Genomic DNA, 18,085 nt, shown 5'->3' on the forward strand with positions numbered 1-18,085 from the left:
TCAGCTGTGTAATTTGCAAATATCTTCTCCCAGTGTTTAGCTTGTCTTTTTACTCACTTCAAATTGGCTTCCGCAGAGAAAAAGTTTTACATTTTGATGAAATTTATCAGTTTTCTTTGACCATGCTTTGGGTGTCATGTCTAAGAATTCTCTATAACCCTGGGTCGTGAAAATTTCCTTCTGTTCTAAAAGTTTTATAGGTTCACATTTAAACTTGTGATTTATTTTGCATTAATGTTTGCCTAAGGTGTGAGGTTTATGTCACAGTTCCTCTGCTGGCCTAGTCTGGTCCTAGCTCACTCCCGGTAGTTCATTGTCTTTTCCTGACAAGTTTGACTTTAGATTTCCATTGCAAGTGATGAGAATCAGCCTCAGATTACGGATTGTTGCTTCATGGGAAAAGAATCCCCATGTCAGAAGTCTGGCGGTTTTGCAGTTCTCAGTATAAGGGGTTTCTTCTCCCTCTTTTTGTCCTCATTTTTGAATAGTCAGAATAGGTCCGTGTTTCAAATCTTACCTGCCTCCCAAGGCCCCCTCATATAGTTTCCATTCTCCATGCAGTGGTCTCATTCCTGGACTGTGGGTGTCTCAGTCGTTGTGCTTGGTACCTGAACATGATGTCATAGGGAGGAGACAGAAAATTCAGAAGAAACTCAGGTGGGGTAAAGCAGGGGTTGCTGAACTATGGCTTATGGATCAAATCCAGCCCACTGCCTATAGCCACTGACTTATATATTGCCTATGGATGCTTTTATGCTACAGTGGCAGAGTTGAATAGTTGGAACAGAGACTGTATGGCCCTCAAAGCATAAAATATTTACGCCCTTGCCCTGTACAGAAAAGTGTTGCCAGCTCATGGAGTTGAGGCTGGTACTGGGGATGAGTTTCGGGGTAGGGCACTTTGCTGAGGTTAAAACTGACTCTTGGGGCTTCCCTGGTGGTGCAGTGGTTGAGTCTGCCTGCCGATGCAGGGGGCACGGGTTCGTGTCCCGGTCCGGGAAGATCCCACATGCCACGGAGTGGCTGGGCCCGTGAGCCATGGCCGCTGAGCCTGCGCGTCCGGAGCCTGTGCTCCACAGCGGGAGAGGCCACAACAGTGAGAGGCCTGCGTACCGTAAAAAAAAACAACCAACTGAATCTTGTAGAAAACAAGCAAGAACAGTGCTTTAACTACATAAACCATCCTAGCATCTTTTGATCCAGTATCATCATAGGAATTTGGAGGAAGTAAAATCTGGTGCAGCCTTGGAATAACCCAGTGGTGATGGGCTTAAAGGAAAGGTGAGACTGAGTGGAGATTATGTGGTGTATCTGAGTCAGTCCTGATGTGGGAGGGGGAGGCTCAGGGACTTAGGGGTGATGTGATGACCAGCATTTACCTCTTACCCCTCCTGGACTCTTTGTTTCTCTGTATCTGCTACACTTGACTTTACTGGTCCTCAGCCTTAGCTGCACCTTTAAGGTCCATAAGAATCACCTGGTCTGGACTCCAGACCAATTAAGCCAATTTCTGGGGTGGGATGGAGATGCCAGGATTTCTTAAGTTTCCCAGGTGTTCCCAGTGTATAGCCACAGTTGAGAACCTTCATTCCACTTTGCAGTTCTTTAGACCCCGAGGAAATATTGCCACCTACTGACAGGAGGAAGTTATTCTGCTAGGAAACAAGTCAGTAACTCTTCAGATTCCATTCCAGTTTGGGATCTTGTGCTCTTCATAATGTTTTTTTTTATCATTTGTATATTAGAGTTTGATTTTGGGCTATCTTAAGGTAGCTCTCAATAAGTAACACCCTGTCTCAGTTTTGATGTAACCCAGAATATTGGCGTATACAATTGGTAGGAATCATGGAATATTAACGCTGAAGAAAACCTTAGAGGTCATTAGCTCAAACAGCTAGCATGTCCAAGTATCTTTTGGACTTATATACTCTGGCCCTAGAACCTTGCTACTCAAAGTGTGGTCCATGGATCAAAAGTGTCAGCATCGGGCTTCCCTGGTGGCGCAGTGGTTGAGAGTCCGCCTGCCGATGCAGGGGACGCGGGTTCGTGCCCCGGTCCGGGAGGATCCTACGTGCCGTGTAGCGGCTGGGCCCGTGAGCCGTGGCCGCTGGGCCTGCGCGTCTGGAGCCTGTGCTCCGCAACGGGAGAGGCCACGGCAGTGAGAGGCCCGCGTACTGCAAAAAAAAAAAAAAAGTGTCAGCATCACCTGGGAACTTGTTAGGAAGGCAGGACTTCCCTCCTGCACCCCCCACCTCTGAACCCACCCCCACCCCCTGACCCACAGAATCTGTAACTTAGCAAGATCCTCAGGTGATTCACATGGACCTTAAAGCTTGAGAAGCACTGCTTTAGAGAATCATAAGTGGAAGCTGCTGTGAGTACATTTCAATTCATAGTAAGAAACTACTTTTCAAACACAGCTGCCAGAATTCTTTTAGCCTGAAGGACCGCTTGACAGGGACAACACTGTTACTTCTAAGAGCCCTCCCAAGTCTGATTTTATTGTTTTTCTTCTCCTCCTCAAATAGTTTCTTCAGTGTCTGCCAAGAATGACTTCCTTTATACCTTATACCATGAACGTGCATGGCAGCCATCTGTTCCTCTGTGTGCACTGTGGTCTTCCCATTGTTTCCCCGCTTAAACCTGGAAACTCTTACGACCCTAATGGATGAGTGCAAGCACAGGTTATCCAAGTCTTCTCATCTCTTTCTCATTGTGCTGCTGGATCTAAACTAAGGGAGAGAGGTTGAACGGATCAAAGACTTGGGAGAGGCTAGGAAAGGGGGTCCCATATGAACGCCTACGTAACCTCTAAATTCCCCTCTAATTCCTATGCCCAGATTCTCCAGTACAATGTAGACTTTTCTGATGTATAACACATCTTCTGTGCTCACCTATGCTGTCATTGTTGAGAGCATTGCTACTTTTTCCAGGCATGGGATTTAGAGATGATTTCCTTATCCTGGTTCTCAGTCCATACAGTGATCTCATCCGGACATTTTCTTTATTCTTACGACCCAGTACTTGATATATGTTCCTGGTCTTTCCTAGGTTTCCCATTTCCAGTCTCTCTCCTTTTGGAATCCTCAGTGCTGGTGCCAAGATTATGTTCAACATCTGCCCCTCTGCTTTTCAGTGTTTTCAAAACCTTAAAGAATGTAACTCCCTTCTCCTTTCTATGCAAAACTCTTAATAATTTATTTTCCAGTTGAGAACCCTTCCCCATCTGTGTGCATCCTTTCCCCCTCCCATTCCCTACCTCTGCTTCTGGGATCAGCCTGGCCTGGCCAAACACCCTCAATTCCTTTTTATTATACCTTCTCCCCTTCCTTCTTCAAGTGGGCCTGCCCATCACACTCTTCCTACAAGGGCTGTGAGCTTTGTGTTAACTTGAATCACATTTAGAACTGGCGAGGTTCTCAGATACAATCTAACCCAGTACCCTTACCTCGCCAAAGAGAATAGTAATACCCAGAGAGGTTAGGTGCCCAGGGTCACACAGCTAAGAGTGCAAATGCTTGACGTGAAGTAGCAGCACTGTCCAGTGTGGCTCCTTCAGGGGACTTCGTAATGCTTGATGTGAGCTGTTTCATTTAACTGCGAGGTGAGTGTGGGGCTGTGCATGGTGGATGGTGAGGGATGCAGGGAAGTCACAAAACATGATGGATTGCCTTCTTTTAAAGAGAGGTAAATCCAGCCTTAGAAAGACAGAAGGATTCATTATTTGTCTCCTACCATTTTTGGTCTGAGGCAACCTTAAATTCTTCATGCATGACTCTACTAAATACGGGCAGGTGCTTGCTCCTTCTAGGGGATGGTGTGTGTGTGTATGTGTGTGTGTAGATACGAGTTACACTGTTTAAGCATTGTTGTGTCTTTTTATTTGTCTTCCTCTGGAAGATGATTTTAATGTCCCTTCTCTTTCTACTTACATGAGATACCGTGTTAACCATTTAGAGGAGGGTCTGGGTTAGATATTAGAGGAGAAGGATAGAATTGGTCACAGTCGGGGTTTGTTTTGTTTTATTTTCTGCTTTTCACCCACCTATGCCTCTATTTTTACTGAAAGGGAGAAGGTTCTAATGCATGTTTTTAATGGGCTGCAAGAACTAGCGGAGGCAAAAGCAACCTGAAAGCAGTGGATTGTTATTAGTCGTGGTACTTACCTTCATCAGTCACCCCTTTGGGCCCCTTAATCATGTGGTTTGTTGTTCAGCTCCCCGTGACCTGTCAACATGCTCTCAGTCAGAAAAAGTGATGGCTGTATTCCAGGGCCTGTCTCGTCTCCTCTCTATAGGGAGCAACCGCCACTCAGAGGCTCCCTTGAGTACACAGCCCGAAATTGCCTGCAGTTGAGTCTGCCGCTGCGTCATCCCAGGGCCTGTTTAATTTGCCCTCTACCATCATGCCGATGTCTCCACACTGAAAATGCCTCCTTCCCACAGAACATCTGTGTTTGGATGAACCTCTCTCCCTGCTTCTCAGTGTTCCAAACAGCAACGAACTTGGATATTTCCCGCCCTGAAGGCCTCCTTATGTTCAGAGGGCCCCTTTGCCATGTTTTTCTGACCTCGCTGGCATTCTGTGCCCTTCCCAGGTCGTTGATATTGTCCTTGGGTGTGGAACAGGGTGGGAAGCAACAAAGGAAATGAGGGCGGCCAGTGCGATTAGTACCAGAAAGAATTTGGGGTGGGAGGAGATTGTATGCTTTCCACTGAGTGGTCTGAGAATATTCCAGATCCTATGAAGTTAATTTCCAGAAAGTTCTTCCTCCTCTTCTTGCTTCCTGTTATAAGATGGAGTTGCCTGCATACCAGAGAGCTCATTACACATGTACTGAATGAAAGGAGGAATGAATGAATAATTGTTATTTGCTGGAGCCAGGATTCTGGGCTTGTGGGGTGCTGGGGCTGTAGGGAACAGATGTTGAGAACAGGACTAAGAGTCAGAAGATGTGGGTTCCAGGCTTGGGTTTTCCGCCAATGAACCTGGGGAACTTTTTTACCATCTTCGGGCAGTGACTTCTTCATCCATAAGATGAAATATCTGATCAACATTTGTGGTCCCAAACATTTCAAACACAACGATTCCTCTAACTTTTTGTTGAAATAGTTCAGAAGCTTTTGCAGAGGGAAGGAAACCAACAAAATTCACCTACTGAATGGGAGAAGATATTTACAAACAATATATTTGATAAGGGGTTGATATCCAAATTATATTTAAGAAACTCATATAACTCCATATCAAGAAAGCAAACAAGCCAATTAAAAACGGGCAGAGGACTTGAATAAACGTTTTTCCAAAGAAGGCATACAGATGGCCAATGGGCACGTGAAAAAATGCTCCACATCACATCATCAGGGAAATGCAAATCAAAACCACAATGAGATATCACCTCACACCTGTCAGAATGACTGTTATCAAAAAGACAAGAAATAAGTGATGGGGAGGATGTGGAGAAAAGGGAACCCTCATGCAAACCTCATGTTTGTGGGAATGTAAGTTGGTGCAGTCACTATGGAAAACAGTATGGCAGTTCCTCAAAAAACTAAAAATAGAACTACCATATGATCCAGCTGTTACACCTCTGGGTATTTATCTGAAGAAAATGAAAACACTAATTCAAGAAGATGTATGTATTCCTATGTTCATAGTAGCATTATTTACAATAACCAAGATATGGAAACAACCTCAGTGTCCATCGATGAATGGTTAAAGATGTGGCATACCACCCTCACCACTATTATTCAACATAGTTCTGGAAGTTTTAGCCACAGCAATCAGAGAAGAGCAAGAAATAAAAGGAATCCAAATCGGAAGAGAAGTAAAACTGTCACTGTTTGCAGATGACATGATACTACATGTAGAGAATTGTAAAGATGCTACCAGAAAACTACTAGAGCTAATCAATGAATTTGCTAAAGTAGCAGGAGACAAAATTAATGCACAGAAATCTCTTGCATTCCTATACACTAATAATGAAAAATCCAAAAGAGAAATTAAGGAAACACTGCCATTTACCATTGCAACAAAAAGAATAAAATACCTAGGAATAAACCTACCTAAGGAGACAAAAGATCTGTATGCAGAAAACTATAAGACACTGATGAAAGAAATTAAAGATGATACAAACAGATGGAGAGATATACCATGTTCTTGGATTGGAAGAATCAACATTGTGAAAATGACTCTACTACCCAAAGCAATCTATAGATTCAATGCAATCCCTATCAAACTACCACTGGCATTTTTCACAGAACTATAACAAAAAAATTCACAATTTGTATGGAAACACAAAAGACCCCGAATAGCCAAAGCAATCTTGTGAAAGAAAAATGGAGCTGGAGGAGTCTGGCTCCTGGACTTCAGACTATACTACAAAGCTACAGTAATCAAGACAGTACAGTACTGGCACAAAAACAGAAATATAGGTCAATGGAACAGGATAGAAAGCCCAGAGATTAACCCACACACCTATGGTCACCTTATTTTTGGTCAAGGAGGCAAGAATATACAGTGGAGAAAAGACAGCCTCTTCAATAAGTGGTGCTGGGAAAATTGGGCAGCTACATGTAAAAGAATGAGATTAGAACACTCCCTAACACCATACACAAAAATAAACTCAGAATGGATTAAAGACCTAAACGTAAAGCCAGACACTATAAAACTCTTAGAGGAAAACATAGGTAGAAAACTCTATGACATAAATCACAGCAAGATCCTTTTTGACCCACCTCCTAGAGAAATGGAAATAAAAACAAAAATAAACAAATGTGACCTAATGAAACTTAAAAACTTTTGCACAGCAAAGGAATCCATAAACAAGAGGAAAAGGCAACCCTCAGAATGGGAGAAAATATTTGCAAACAAAGCAACTGACAAAGGATTAATTTCCAAAATATATAAGCAGCTCATGCAGCTCAATATCAAAAAAAAACCCAATCCGAAAATGGGCAGAAGATCTAAATAGACATTTCTCCAAAGAAGATATACAGATTGCCAACAAACACATGAAAGGATGCTCAACATCATTAATCATTAGAGAAATGCAAATCAAAACTACAGTGAGGTATCACCTCATACCAGTCAGAATGGCCATCATCAAAAAAGTCTATAAACAATAAATGCTGGAGAGGGTGTGGAGGAAAGGGAACCCTCTTGCACTGTTGGTGGGAATGTAAATTGATACAGCCACTATGGAGAACAGTATGGAGGTTCCTTAAAAAGCTAAAAATAGAACTACCATATGACCCAGCAATCCCACTACTGGGCATATACCCTGAGAAGACCATAATTCAAAAAGAGTCATGTACCACAATGTTCATTGCAGCTCTATTTACAATACCCAGGACATGGAAGCAACCCAAATGTCCATCGACAGATGAATGGATAAAGAAGATGTGGCACATATATACAATGGAGTATTACTCAGCATAAAAAGAAATGAAATTGAGTTATTTGTAGTGAGGTGGATGGACCTAGAGTCTGTCATACACAGTGAAGTCAGAAAGAGAAAAACAAATACCGTATGCTAACACATATATATGGAATCTAAAAAAAAAAGGTTCTGAAGAGCCTAGGGGCAGGACAGGAATAAAGATGCAGATGTTGAGAATGAACTTGAGGACACAGGGCGGGGGAAGGGTAAGCTGGGACGAAGTGAGAGAGTGGCATGGACTTATATATACTACGAAATGTAAAATAGATAGCTAGTGGGAAGCAGCCGCATGGCACATGGATCAGCTCGGTGCTTTGTGACCACCTAGAGGGGTGGGATATGGAGGGTAGGAGGGAGATGCAAGAGGGAGGGGATATGGGGATATATGTATATGTATAGCTGATTCACTTTGTTATAAAGCAGAAACTAACACACCATTGTAAAGCAGTTATACGCCAATAAAGATGTTAAAACAAACAAAGAAACAAACAAAAACAATGCCATCTTATGGCCCTATCCCAGATCTGCTGAATGAGCATCTCTGAGGCCTGGGTCTGGGATTCTGCCATTTTATCAGGAATCCCGAGTGGAATTTAAAACAAGTTTCAGATCCCCTGGTCTACAGAGCTGGGTAAATACTTAAATTCTACATTTATGTTACAATGACAATGAATATTCCTTTTTTTAAAAAAAAGTAGCTCCTCTGCTTCCTTTTAAGTAGTGTGCAGTTTATGGAGATTTTATTTATGCCCAACTTTCAGTGATACGTCTGTTGCTGAAATAAGTTACGCTGGGCTTGAGGTTGATAGATAGGAACTAAATGTCTCTACCTGGTATTCCCAAGAAGCCTCAGATATTCTAGAATTTGGATTCAGTACCCACTTTGGTCTTTGTCTTGCATTTCTTAGGTTTCATAGGAATGAACAGTACAAGTCACTGAGCCACACAGCAATGTCAGGGACTGCCATGGCTCTTGGGTGCCCTGTCCTTCAGAATCTGGCTCCATAGGAGCTGGAACTTAGGGAAGCTGGGTAGCCCGGAGAACAGAGGCTCATGTGCATGACCATCCCCCTGATTTCTTACCTCTAACTGTGCCATGAGATGATTGAGAATAGCCTTGACCAGTGAAGGAAGCTCTAAATTACTTCATTTAATGAAGTATGGATCAAGCAGAAGATAAGGTACTTATCAGTGTGCTGTGGAGTTTGGAATAATTAAAGCCAGATCTTCTTAAAGTCCTTATGCCCATGAAATGGAATCTAGGTTTTAATAACTTAAGTTGTTAATTAATTAACTTATGGGGCATTTATTTTATTATACCTTTGTGGACAGTGTCATGTTTTCTCAGGCTCTGTGAATAACCAGTCAATTAATTTATGTAATTGATTTAACCACTGTGTTCATTAATTTATTTGACATTCATTGGTCACCCTCCTGTGTCCTGGTGCTATATTCTTGGGTTGCAGATATGTGTAAGTCATTTTTCTTGCTCTCAAGGAGGGCATGGCCTAGTGGGGAAATACACAACCAATCAACGGTGAGTGATAGTGGAGGCTCGTATATTGCTGTAGCAACGAAGTGGGTGGTGCAGTTCCGTGGGAGCATACGGGAACGGGGCGTTGACCTGCAAGGCTTCTCTGTGGAGAAGACTAAGTAGATATTTTAAGAATAAGCAGATTGCGGGGGGGAGAGGGCATTCTGGGCATACACATTAGCAAATGCAATTACATGGAAGTGTGGAAAAGTATGACATGTTTGACTTGCACGTGGGAGAGTAACGGCAATACCCTTTTGCAAGCAGAATTTAAGGGGACTTGCCGTGAAAAGAAATGTGTCTGTTACGGTGTCTTCAGATTTTTATCTTTTATTGTGGCAAAATATACATTACATAAAATCTTCCATGTCAGCCATTCTTAAATGTATAGTTCTGTGACACCTACATACAGCATTTATATTGTTGTACAGGCACCGCCACTGTCCGTCTCCAGATCTTTTCATCTTCCAAAACTGAAAATCTGTACTCATTAAATGCTAACTCCTCACTCTGTCCCCTCCCCGAGCCCCTGAAGACCACCATTCTGCTTTCCGTCTCTGAATCTGACTGTTCTTAGGTACCTCATGTCAGTGGAATCATGTAATATTTGTCTGTTTGTTCCAGCTTAACATAAACATCACTTAACATAATGTCTTCAAGCTACATCCATGTTGTAGCACGTGCCAGAATCTCCTTTCTGAGGCTGAGTAAATCCTATTGTATGTCTCTAACACATTTTGTTTATCTGTTCATCCGTCAGTGGACACTGGAGTTGCCTCCACCTTTGGGCTGTTGTGAATATGCTCTGAATATGGACCTACTCAGATTTTGTATCTTATTACCTAAGCTGTTAAACTTTCACATGTTAAGTGCAAAATGATTTCTTACAAACCCTTGTTAAGACGGTGCCTTTGGTTGAGGTGCTTACAGTTTTGTTGTGGAGATGTGTTTGCACTCTTGAAAACAAGACTATGGGCAGAATATGATTAAAATACCCAATGGCACTAGTAGAATTCACTTTTAAATTTCCTGTGCTCATGAACAGGAAGCAAAGCCTCCAAAGACTTAACTCTGGAAAGGTGGTGAACACAGATGATTATAAGCCGGGGACTTACCAAGCAAGAGCATCACTAACTGCGTTTGCAAACTAAATCTCCTCTCTTGATAAAGTAGCCTCTGAGCATCTTGATTCATAACTAAGCATTGTGGGGACAGTGGGAAGGAGCTAGGCAAAAGAAATTTTATGGAGACGAGTGAGAGGACCAGCTTCCTACGTAGCTGGTGAGAGAGTGCAATCACTCGGTAAGTTGTTTGTAGACAAGGTAATTGAGGAACCAAGGATCCTTATTTTAAAAAAAAACTAGATTCTTCAGGGAGCTAGACATTATTGTGAAAATAGACTGTTAAGAGGGTGTGTGTGTGTATGTGTGTGTGTGTGTGTGTGTGTGTGCACGTACGTGTGTGTATACAGCCCCAACCTTCCTGACTACTGAGAAAGTGATTCTGTTGCTTCTATTTCTGCAGTACAGCCTCAAGCCCAGGGCTGGGCCAGTCCCTTCATTAACTCACTTCCCTGTTACAGACCTCCTGCTTCCCCTTCTTGGACACCCTGTGGCTGAAACTGGAGACACACAAGATTAGGAGGTAGTTCTGGGAGTTGGGGACAGGGAAGCATTGGGGTATCAGAGATATCCTGTTCTGTTGGCAGCTCTCTGACTTCCCGCCAGTGTTCTGGTGGAGTGTTTACTCCTGGCTCCTGCTGGATCTGAACCCCTCCCTCTACCCAGTTTCCCCTTCATGGGCCTCATTGGTTGGCAGAGCACTCTGAGTTCCAGGGCTGCTATTCCCATGCAGGGTCCCAAGGCTCTGTTTATGAACCCTAGACATTTGGTCTTTCTAGTCAGTGGTTAGTGTTCCAGGGCTTGTATTGTTTCGTTCCCTACAAGGTCAGGTCCTGTAAGGTTTAATCTGTCCTTGCTGGTGGGGCTCTGACTAGCAAAGCAAATATATCAGGTCAGTCTGGCCATGTTGGGGGAAGAGCCAGGCCTGTTGGCACAGACTCCAGAGCTGGCATGGGCTTTGTGGGAGGCGGGCCTGGGCCACAGACGGTGGCATCAGCAGTCCTGTTTGTTCTTCAGCCCCTAGCAAAGCCTGGGCAGACTAGATTCCTATCCTGAGGAACACAGATGCTTCCTCCTGGGCCCGCCTGCCCCTCGGAGCAGCACAGTCTGGTAAAAAGGAGGGCTTGTCTCTGTGAGTCTCTTTTCTCTGTTCTAGTCTCTCCCAACATCTCCTCTGTTCCAAATCCATTTTCCATCCCCACAGTAAGCACAATAACATGGTTGTCCAAGTGAAATATAATTGCCATATAAATGAATGGTTTTATGATAATAAAGATTTAAACCTTTTCAGACACTTGATTTCATTTCCCTAGTTTTCAACAAAACTACCATTTGAGTACCTATTCTTCAGTTGGAAAGGGTTTGGGACATCTGACCACCAGACAGGTGGAGTAGGTGCGACGTGTGTCGAACCTAAGAGCCTTCTGAGTAGCAGTCAGGTAGTACATACTGGTAGCTGTAACAGGGGCTAGAAGCCGATTTCATGCCTCTTCTGCCCTCTTCATTTTGAAGCACTCCAAAGAGCCTTCCACCAGCTGTGGTAAGGCGGAGCACCTGTACTGTCACTGTCACTGAGATTATAATGCAATCGTTTGGTCATGCTTCTCACAGTAACATGTAGTTACTGTGCCCCACACACCACAGAAGAGACGCCTGGGAGTATGTACACAGTGATCGAATTAGAGGCTGTTTTCCAGTTCCAGCTAAAAGAGAATGTTTAGCTGCATTTGGAGTTCTTAAGATCAGGGTATTACAGGCATGGCCAACGCTGTCAAAACACGAACTGTGGAAATAGTTCAGGTTTCAGATACACACGCAAGGAGCTGGTCGGGCGTCTCTTGCGAGCCTTGGGTCGGGGGATACCGATTTTAAAAAGATCCCAGAGAGAATGAAACCAATAGGGTGGTGGACCAAACAAGAAAGAGATATGGCCAGCTACGAGATTTTCCTGGAAATATAAGACATTTAAGGGTCTGGTTTAGCAGGCAATATGCTCTCTGAAACCAGGGCTGGGAGGTGACATCCTGCCCCACAGAGGTAGGTACTTAGTATTCACTGCTTTGACTTTTTTGCTGGAAAAAGGGAAGAAGGAAGTGCGTGGAGCTTGTGAGAGTGACGTGCTGGAAGAGAGCAAAGACAATAAAACAGGCAAGGATTGACCTGTCTAGGGCAGGTTTTATCCACCTCCGGGTGTTTCCTGGACTCTTAAGCCCTTGTCTCCCCCCTGAGTTCATCAAAACACACCTCTCTGCCCTCCTTCGACCGGCACAAGCAGCTATGATTTTAGTGATTTGTCCCTAAGGGAGGCACAGCTGAAAGACTGTGTTCATTGAAAGCCTGTGAGCAGAGGTAAATGCAGGTGAGGTCAGGAAATGGAGCTGGTTCACCTCTCCCAGCAGGCACAAGGCCAAAGTCAGCCAACTGACAGATCCTCGTGCTAGTTCTCCCACCCAGGGGTAATTTCAGTTCATCTAGTGGTGCACCTGAGCAGAATGCTGCAGTCAGGGGACACACCGCAAATCGTAGCTGTGTCCTGAAGTGCATGCCAGTCACACAACTCGAGCCTTCACCAGCTTACGACCGTTGACCTAGAGAGAAATTTGTTACGTGGCCGAGGCCCTCTTATAAGCCAGACTCCAGCACAGATAGCACTTCTCCCCATCCTGTCAGATACACTTGCTCTCTTTTATTGTATCACTCTTAATTGGCTTTGGGTTCCCAGACTCTGAAGCAGAGTCTGAAGCTGAAGTTTTCTTCTCTTTCTCCTACGTGTCTGCTGCTGCGGTTTGCTCTTCTTTCAGGATCGCTGGTCAAAAGGACAGCTGTTGACAGGATAGAGTGATGGGGAGGCTGGGAGAAGTGACCACCAGACTGGGGAGTGATGTATGTTGCCATCACCTGGAAACTCAGATCAGCAGTAAACCAGAACCTGCCCTGACGATGTAAAGAGAAATGTTTCACCTCAGTTAGCTAGGTCATGTCCTTGTCTCTGAGAAGCTGACAGCCAGTGGGCATCAGCAGTAACTCTGCAACAGAATAAGAAAATGAGTTGAGACCTCAGTGGAAGGGCTAGAATACAGACACGGTAAGAAGCTCTAATCTGAGTTCTTAAAATCAGAGTATTAAATGGCATGGCCAAGGGAAAGTTCTGGATTTCTCGTGAGACTTTCAAAGTAGGTTACGTTTTCATCTTGTTAGGGTGGATTAGGTTCATATCTGTCAAAACACCAAGTAGAAATAGTTAGGTTTTAGATGTCCAGGCAAGGAGCTGGACGCCTTACTAAATAAGCTTGGGTGGTGGCATGGTGGGAAAGGGTTTTGAGTATAAAAGGTCCCAGAGAAGAGAGCCTGTAGGTTGGAGTAGAGATTTTGGTCCCGGGTCTTGTATTGTTATTTTTTTAATCTGTAGGCCAGATCTTTGATTAGAGAGCTTGGCAGGTAAGTTTGCTAGGTGGTGATACCAAGACGGGAACCAGATGGAAATGGGTACGCGCTCAGAATGAAGTTCAGTGAGGAAAGTGTAGAATGATTCCACCACTCTGAATATCTGCACAAACCTAAGAAATGGCCGTGAGTGAGCAAATATGATAGAAAAATATCTGGGGTTGAGGATGAGAGCCAGCATCCCTCAGCAGTGTAGTTGTGGTTGAAGCAGCCCTGTTCAGGATTGCAAATAGAAATTTAGAATATAGGGTTTGTAAGGTGATGCCCTCCCTTATAACTATCATTAGTCAGATCCTTTCTAGAATACTCTCTAGAATATTGTAGGTTAATGGGGCTGTGGGTGGATTTGGAGACTGACCTACAGATAAAAGAATTTGGGACTTGAACTTGCAGAGAATAACTTAGATAGCATAATGATCTTTAAGTATGTAAAATCCCTGATTTGAAGATGGGTGCCAGCTCTTCCTAATCTTCATTGAGGATGGAATAGAGTCCCAGCAGCATTTGGGTAGACACGAGGAAAACTTGCCTGCCAACGAAAGTCATTAAATGTCAGAATGAGTTATCGAGGGAAGGTTCTGGATTTCTCATGAGATTTTCAAAGTAGGCTCTGTTTTCATCTTGATAGAATGGATCAGGTCCTATTCCCATGGCCCTACCTGATAGCTGAGTGGTGAAACCAGTGACCATTCAGAGTCCCTGTTCCAACCCAAATATTGCCGAGCCCCTGCCTACAGACATCTGCCTGCTTTTACATCCCCTGAGGTGCTTGATGTCCCCAGAAACTGCATCAGCTCCCTAGACCCATCTGTGGCCCTCTTTTCCAGGTCATGAGCTCTCTGGGGCTGTGCAGATGCAGTGATCTAACTGGACTGTGCCCTTTGTTCTCTTCTCACTTGCAGTATGAGTTTAAAGCCAAAAACATCAAGAAGAAGAAGGTGAGCATTATGGTTTCAGTGGACGGAGTGAAAGTGATTCTGAAGAAGAAGAAGAAGGTAAGTGACTCTGAGCCACAAACTCTGGTGAAGAGGGAAGGAGGGGAGGTAGGCGTGGGATAGCTTTTCTTTCTAGGCTACCTTCTGGACAGACTCCTTCCCTTACCTGGTGAGGTGGTTTGCTTTGACCAGCAATAGTGTTGAGAGGCTACAGCTGGAGCAAAGGGTGAGGCAGGGGCCCAAGGCCTAGTCAGCTGTTCGGCTTGCTCAGTCCTCGTATCCCGTGAGTGACAAGGGTCATCTCCTGTCATCCTGGCATTCAGACCCCTCCCCCCATTTGAAACCCTTGCCTTTGAGTCTTGATCTTGGGAAATGCTTTAAATTCAAGTGTGGACAAGTAGCAGGGTTCAGTGGGGGAGGGGATAAGAGGCGGCTTCCTCAGAAGTTGTCCCATTCTGTTGCAGGAATAACTCTCAGTTCCAGCTGAGGTGGCGTCCGGCCCCATGGTGTGTCCTTGTGTCCTCTTGTTACAGTTATTGCTGCTTTAGCCCATCTATTTAAATAGTCCCTCAAGACCCAGCCACTGCTGCTATTCAGCCTGCAGGAAGGCTAGAGCGTGGCCAGCATGTTGCTTTTCACTGGGTCAGTGTGGCATGCTGGAAGGAGCCCTCAGCTGAGAGGAGAAGACCTGGGTTGTAGTCCTGGCTCTTCTTTTTCTGACTATGTGGCTCTAAGCAAGTTATTTTGCTTTTTGGAGCTTCAATTGTAAAATGAAGAGTTGGATTAGGTGAGCACTTTACCCTTGTCAGATCAATTACTCTGCACCGTGCTTTTCGGTGCTTGCATGTGTTTGTATAGGTCACCTGTGCTTATTCAGGTTTTTGAGAACCTTCTGGGCTACAGAGAAAGCAGACCCTAGAGGCCAAATAGGTTTGTGTGTTTCTGCCCCCTGAACTTCTGAGGCAGGATGGGAACCTCAGAGGTTAAACACTTCCCAAAGCAGCCCCCAAGCCCCCTCTGTTTGCCTAGCCTGTCCGTGACTGTTGAATGGTGGTATGCCTCCGGGCTGTGGGGAGAAGCATGTTTACAGGGACTCCCTGCTCTCCAGAGAATGTTTTAAGGGCAGGGGCCATCTCTGTAAGCTCAGCACTCACTTGGACACCTGGTACGTGTAGTGTGTTTCCAACGATTTTGGCTGTTGGCTAGCTGGGTAAATGAACATGTTTTGTGTATCATGGTCATTAAATCAGGAAGAACTAAGTACTTAGCAGTTGGGTCAAATGAAGTCTCATTTGTTACTTCTGGCTATCACATTCTTCTCCCTCTTTCTCGTCTGTCAACCTTCCCATTTAAAAAAAAAAAAAAACAAGGATGAGAGCCTTCACAAGTGTAGAAAGGCCTCAGTGGAAATTGCTAACTTTATGAGTAGGACTTCTTCAGTCCCTCTGAACTTCAGGTGCTCTATTCTAGTGCAGGCAGTAGCTAAATATATTGTGATCATCTCTTACTGAGATGTTAAAAAAAAAAATCTTTTTGGTTATATTAATGTGTCTAAAATGCTGTTATCTTTTTTTTTTTTTTTTTTTTTGCGGTACGCGGGCCTCTCACTGTTGTGGCCTCTCCCGTTGCGGAGCACAGGCTCCGGACGCGCAGGCTCAGCGGCCATGGCTCGCGGGCCCAGCCGCTCCGCAGCATGTGGGATCTTCCCGGACCGGGGCACGACCCCGTGTCCCCTGCATCGGCAGGCGGACTCTCAACCACTGCGCCACCAGGGAAGCCCTAAAATGCTGTTATCTTGAACTGATGCTAACAGATAATGAATCTCAAATTCCCATATGAATCTTAGGTTGTATTTGTGGTGTGAACCCAGCTACTAAGAAAATTGGCTTTGCTTTGTTGTTTCTCAATCAATATATTTTCTTCAACTCCCAACTAGGCCCAAGTAATGATCTTTCCTGTGTATATGATAATGATTATTTATCATAGTATTGGAATCACACTCTTGCACCATTTGCTAGGGAGGGGCTTCTGAATAAGGAAGATTAGTCTTGAATCATCCAAAGGATTTTTCTACAAAAGGACCCTAAAGGGCCTCTGTTTCTTGTGGTTTCTCATATATACCAGTAACTTTGTTGGAATAGCCTAAAGCATTGTTCTAGAAAGGCTCTGCTGTTCTCATTAACAAATATTTACTGTGTCAACCATGTTCAAGGAACTGGGTAGGATACATAGGGGTATTAGATATGGACCCTTTCCAGCAAAGTTAGCTATTTTGAATGACACTATATGCATACATAGGTCTATCATAGCTCCTATAGCATTGCATTATAGTTATTTGTCTGTTTACCCCGTAGGTTGCGAGCCTTTAGGGCCAGGGACCATGTCTTCTTTCCAATTCTATTTCATCTGTTTGAGAGGGTAGAAGACCAGTGGCGGCAAGCTGATGAACGTAATTACACACTAAGATGATAATGAGAACGGCTAACAATAATAGCTAACACTGATATTGAGCCCCTGCCATTACCAGGCCTTGTTTCATGCAGTGTATACTTATTAGAGCCACACAACCATCCTGTGAGGTAGGTACCATTTTAAGGCTTGGTTTGCAGAAGACGATAAGCAACTTGCCCAAGACCTCAAGTCCCATCAGTGGTGAAGTTGAGGTTTGAACCAGGTCTGTCTTGTTCAGATCCCAAGTGGGTTCTTCCTACTACCATGTGGCTGTGGGTGCACTAATCTCTTCAGAATCCTTTAGAGAAAAACTGCTCTATAGGAAATGCCTAATTAATTAATCCAGTGTCTTTAACGTCTAGCCTTTACCCTGTCACTGGGATATCACATCACAAGGAAACGAGTTTCCTGCTCAAAGAGTACTGTTAGTTCCTATAGAAACACACAACTTAGATCTATTTGGGTAAGAAAAGGAGGCACTTAGAATTATAGAACCAGAATTTGGGAGAAAGAGCTTTAGAAATGCTCTAGTCTGATCCCCTAATTGATTAGATGTGGTAACAGAGGACAAGAGAGGCCCGGTAACGGTCCTGAGGTCACCCAGCTAGTTATGGAGCCAGGACTAAACTGAGTCCAGTCTTCTTTCTACCATGTTTTCTGCTAGTTTTAAAACAGGTATATTAGGAATTTTGTGCGTTGTGTGAGAACTTATTAAGTGCTTCAGTTTTGAAATGCGTTTTCTATATCTATATAGGTTATACCTTAAGATGGGTGGTAGCTGTGTTTTCAGGCTAATCCTATTCTGTCTGGTGGCATGGAGAACTTGCCAAGCTGAGTTAATGTGGCCTTTGCACGGTGATTTAAAAAAATTTTTTTCTTCTTATTTTTTGAGAAGTCACCATTGCTTTCAGGAGCATAGGTAATGATAAAGCGGACAGACTTTGTGATGTGGCTACTGATAGTTTCCAGTAGGGATAGGAAATAAAGGGAAATACAAATTCTTCCTCTACTTTTGGGTTCCTAGGGAAGGCCTTCAAAAATGCCATATCCAGTTCTGGGTTCCAAAAGGAGGAAGGAGCTCTGTGATAATTATCCCTGACTCTGTTTTCTGTTCTTGGCCCTGTTCCAGGCAGACCTACCTCTGAACCAGTTCCCATATAAT

At 44.1% G+C, this 18,085-nt stretch overlaps 1 protein-coding gene across 1 annotated transcript in view; it reads left to right on the forward strand.

The window, feature by feature from the left end:
• Window positions 1–13,224: 13,224 nt before the first annotated feature.
• Window positions 13,225–18,085, forward strand: part of NOS1AP (nitric oxide synthase 1 adaptor protein) — a 76,714-nt gene continuing 71,853 nt past the window's right edge. Inside the window, exons 1-2 of the mRNA XM_027099236.1 lie at window positions 13,225–13,266; window positions 14,365–14,532. Coding sequence (XP_026955037.1) covers window positions 13,225–13,266; window positions 14,365–14,532 — 210 coding nt within the window. The remainder of the gene's footprint in view (window positions 13,267–14,364; window positions 14,533–18,085) is intronic.

The sequence above is a fragment of the Aethalodelphis obliquidens genome, unplaced genomic scaffold (assembly GCF_003676395.1).
Source record: "Aethalodelphis obliquidens isolate GAN/ISIS:26980383/991018 unplaced genomic scaffold, ASM367639v1 scaffold130, whole genome shotgun sequence".
Taxonomy (NCBI): Eukaryota; Metazoa; Chordata; class Mammalia; order Artiodactyla; family Delphinidae; genus Aethalodelphis; species Aethalodelphis obliquidens.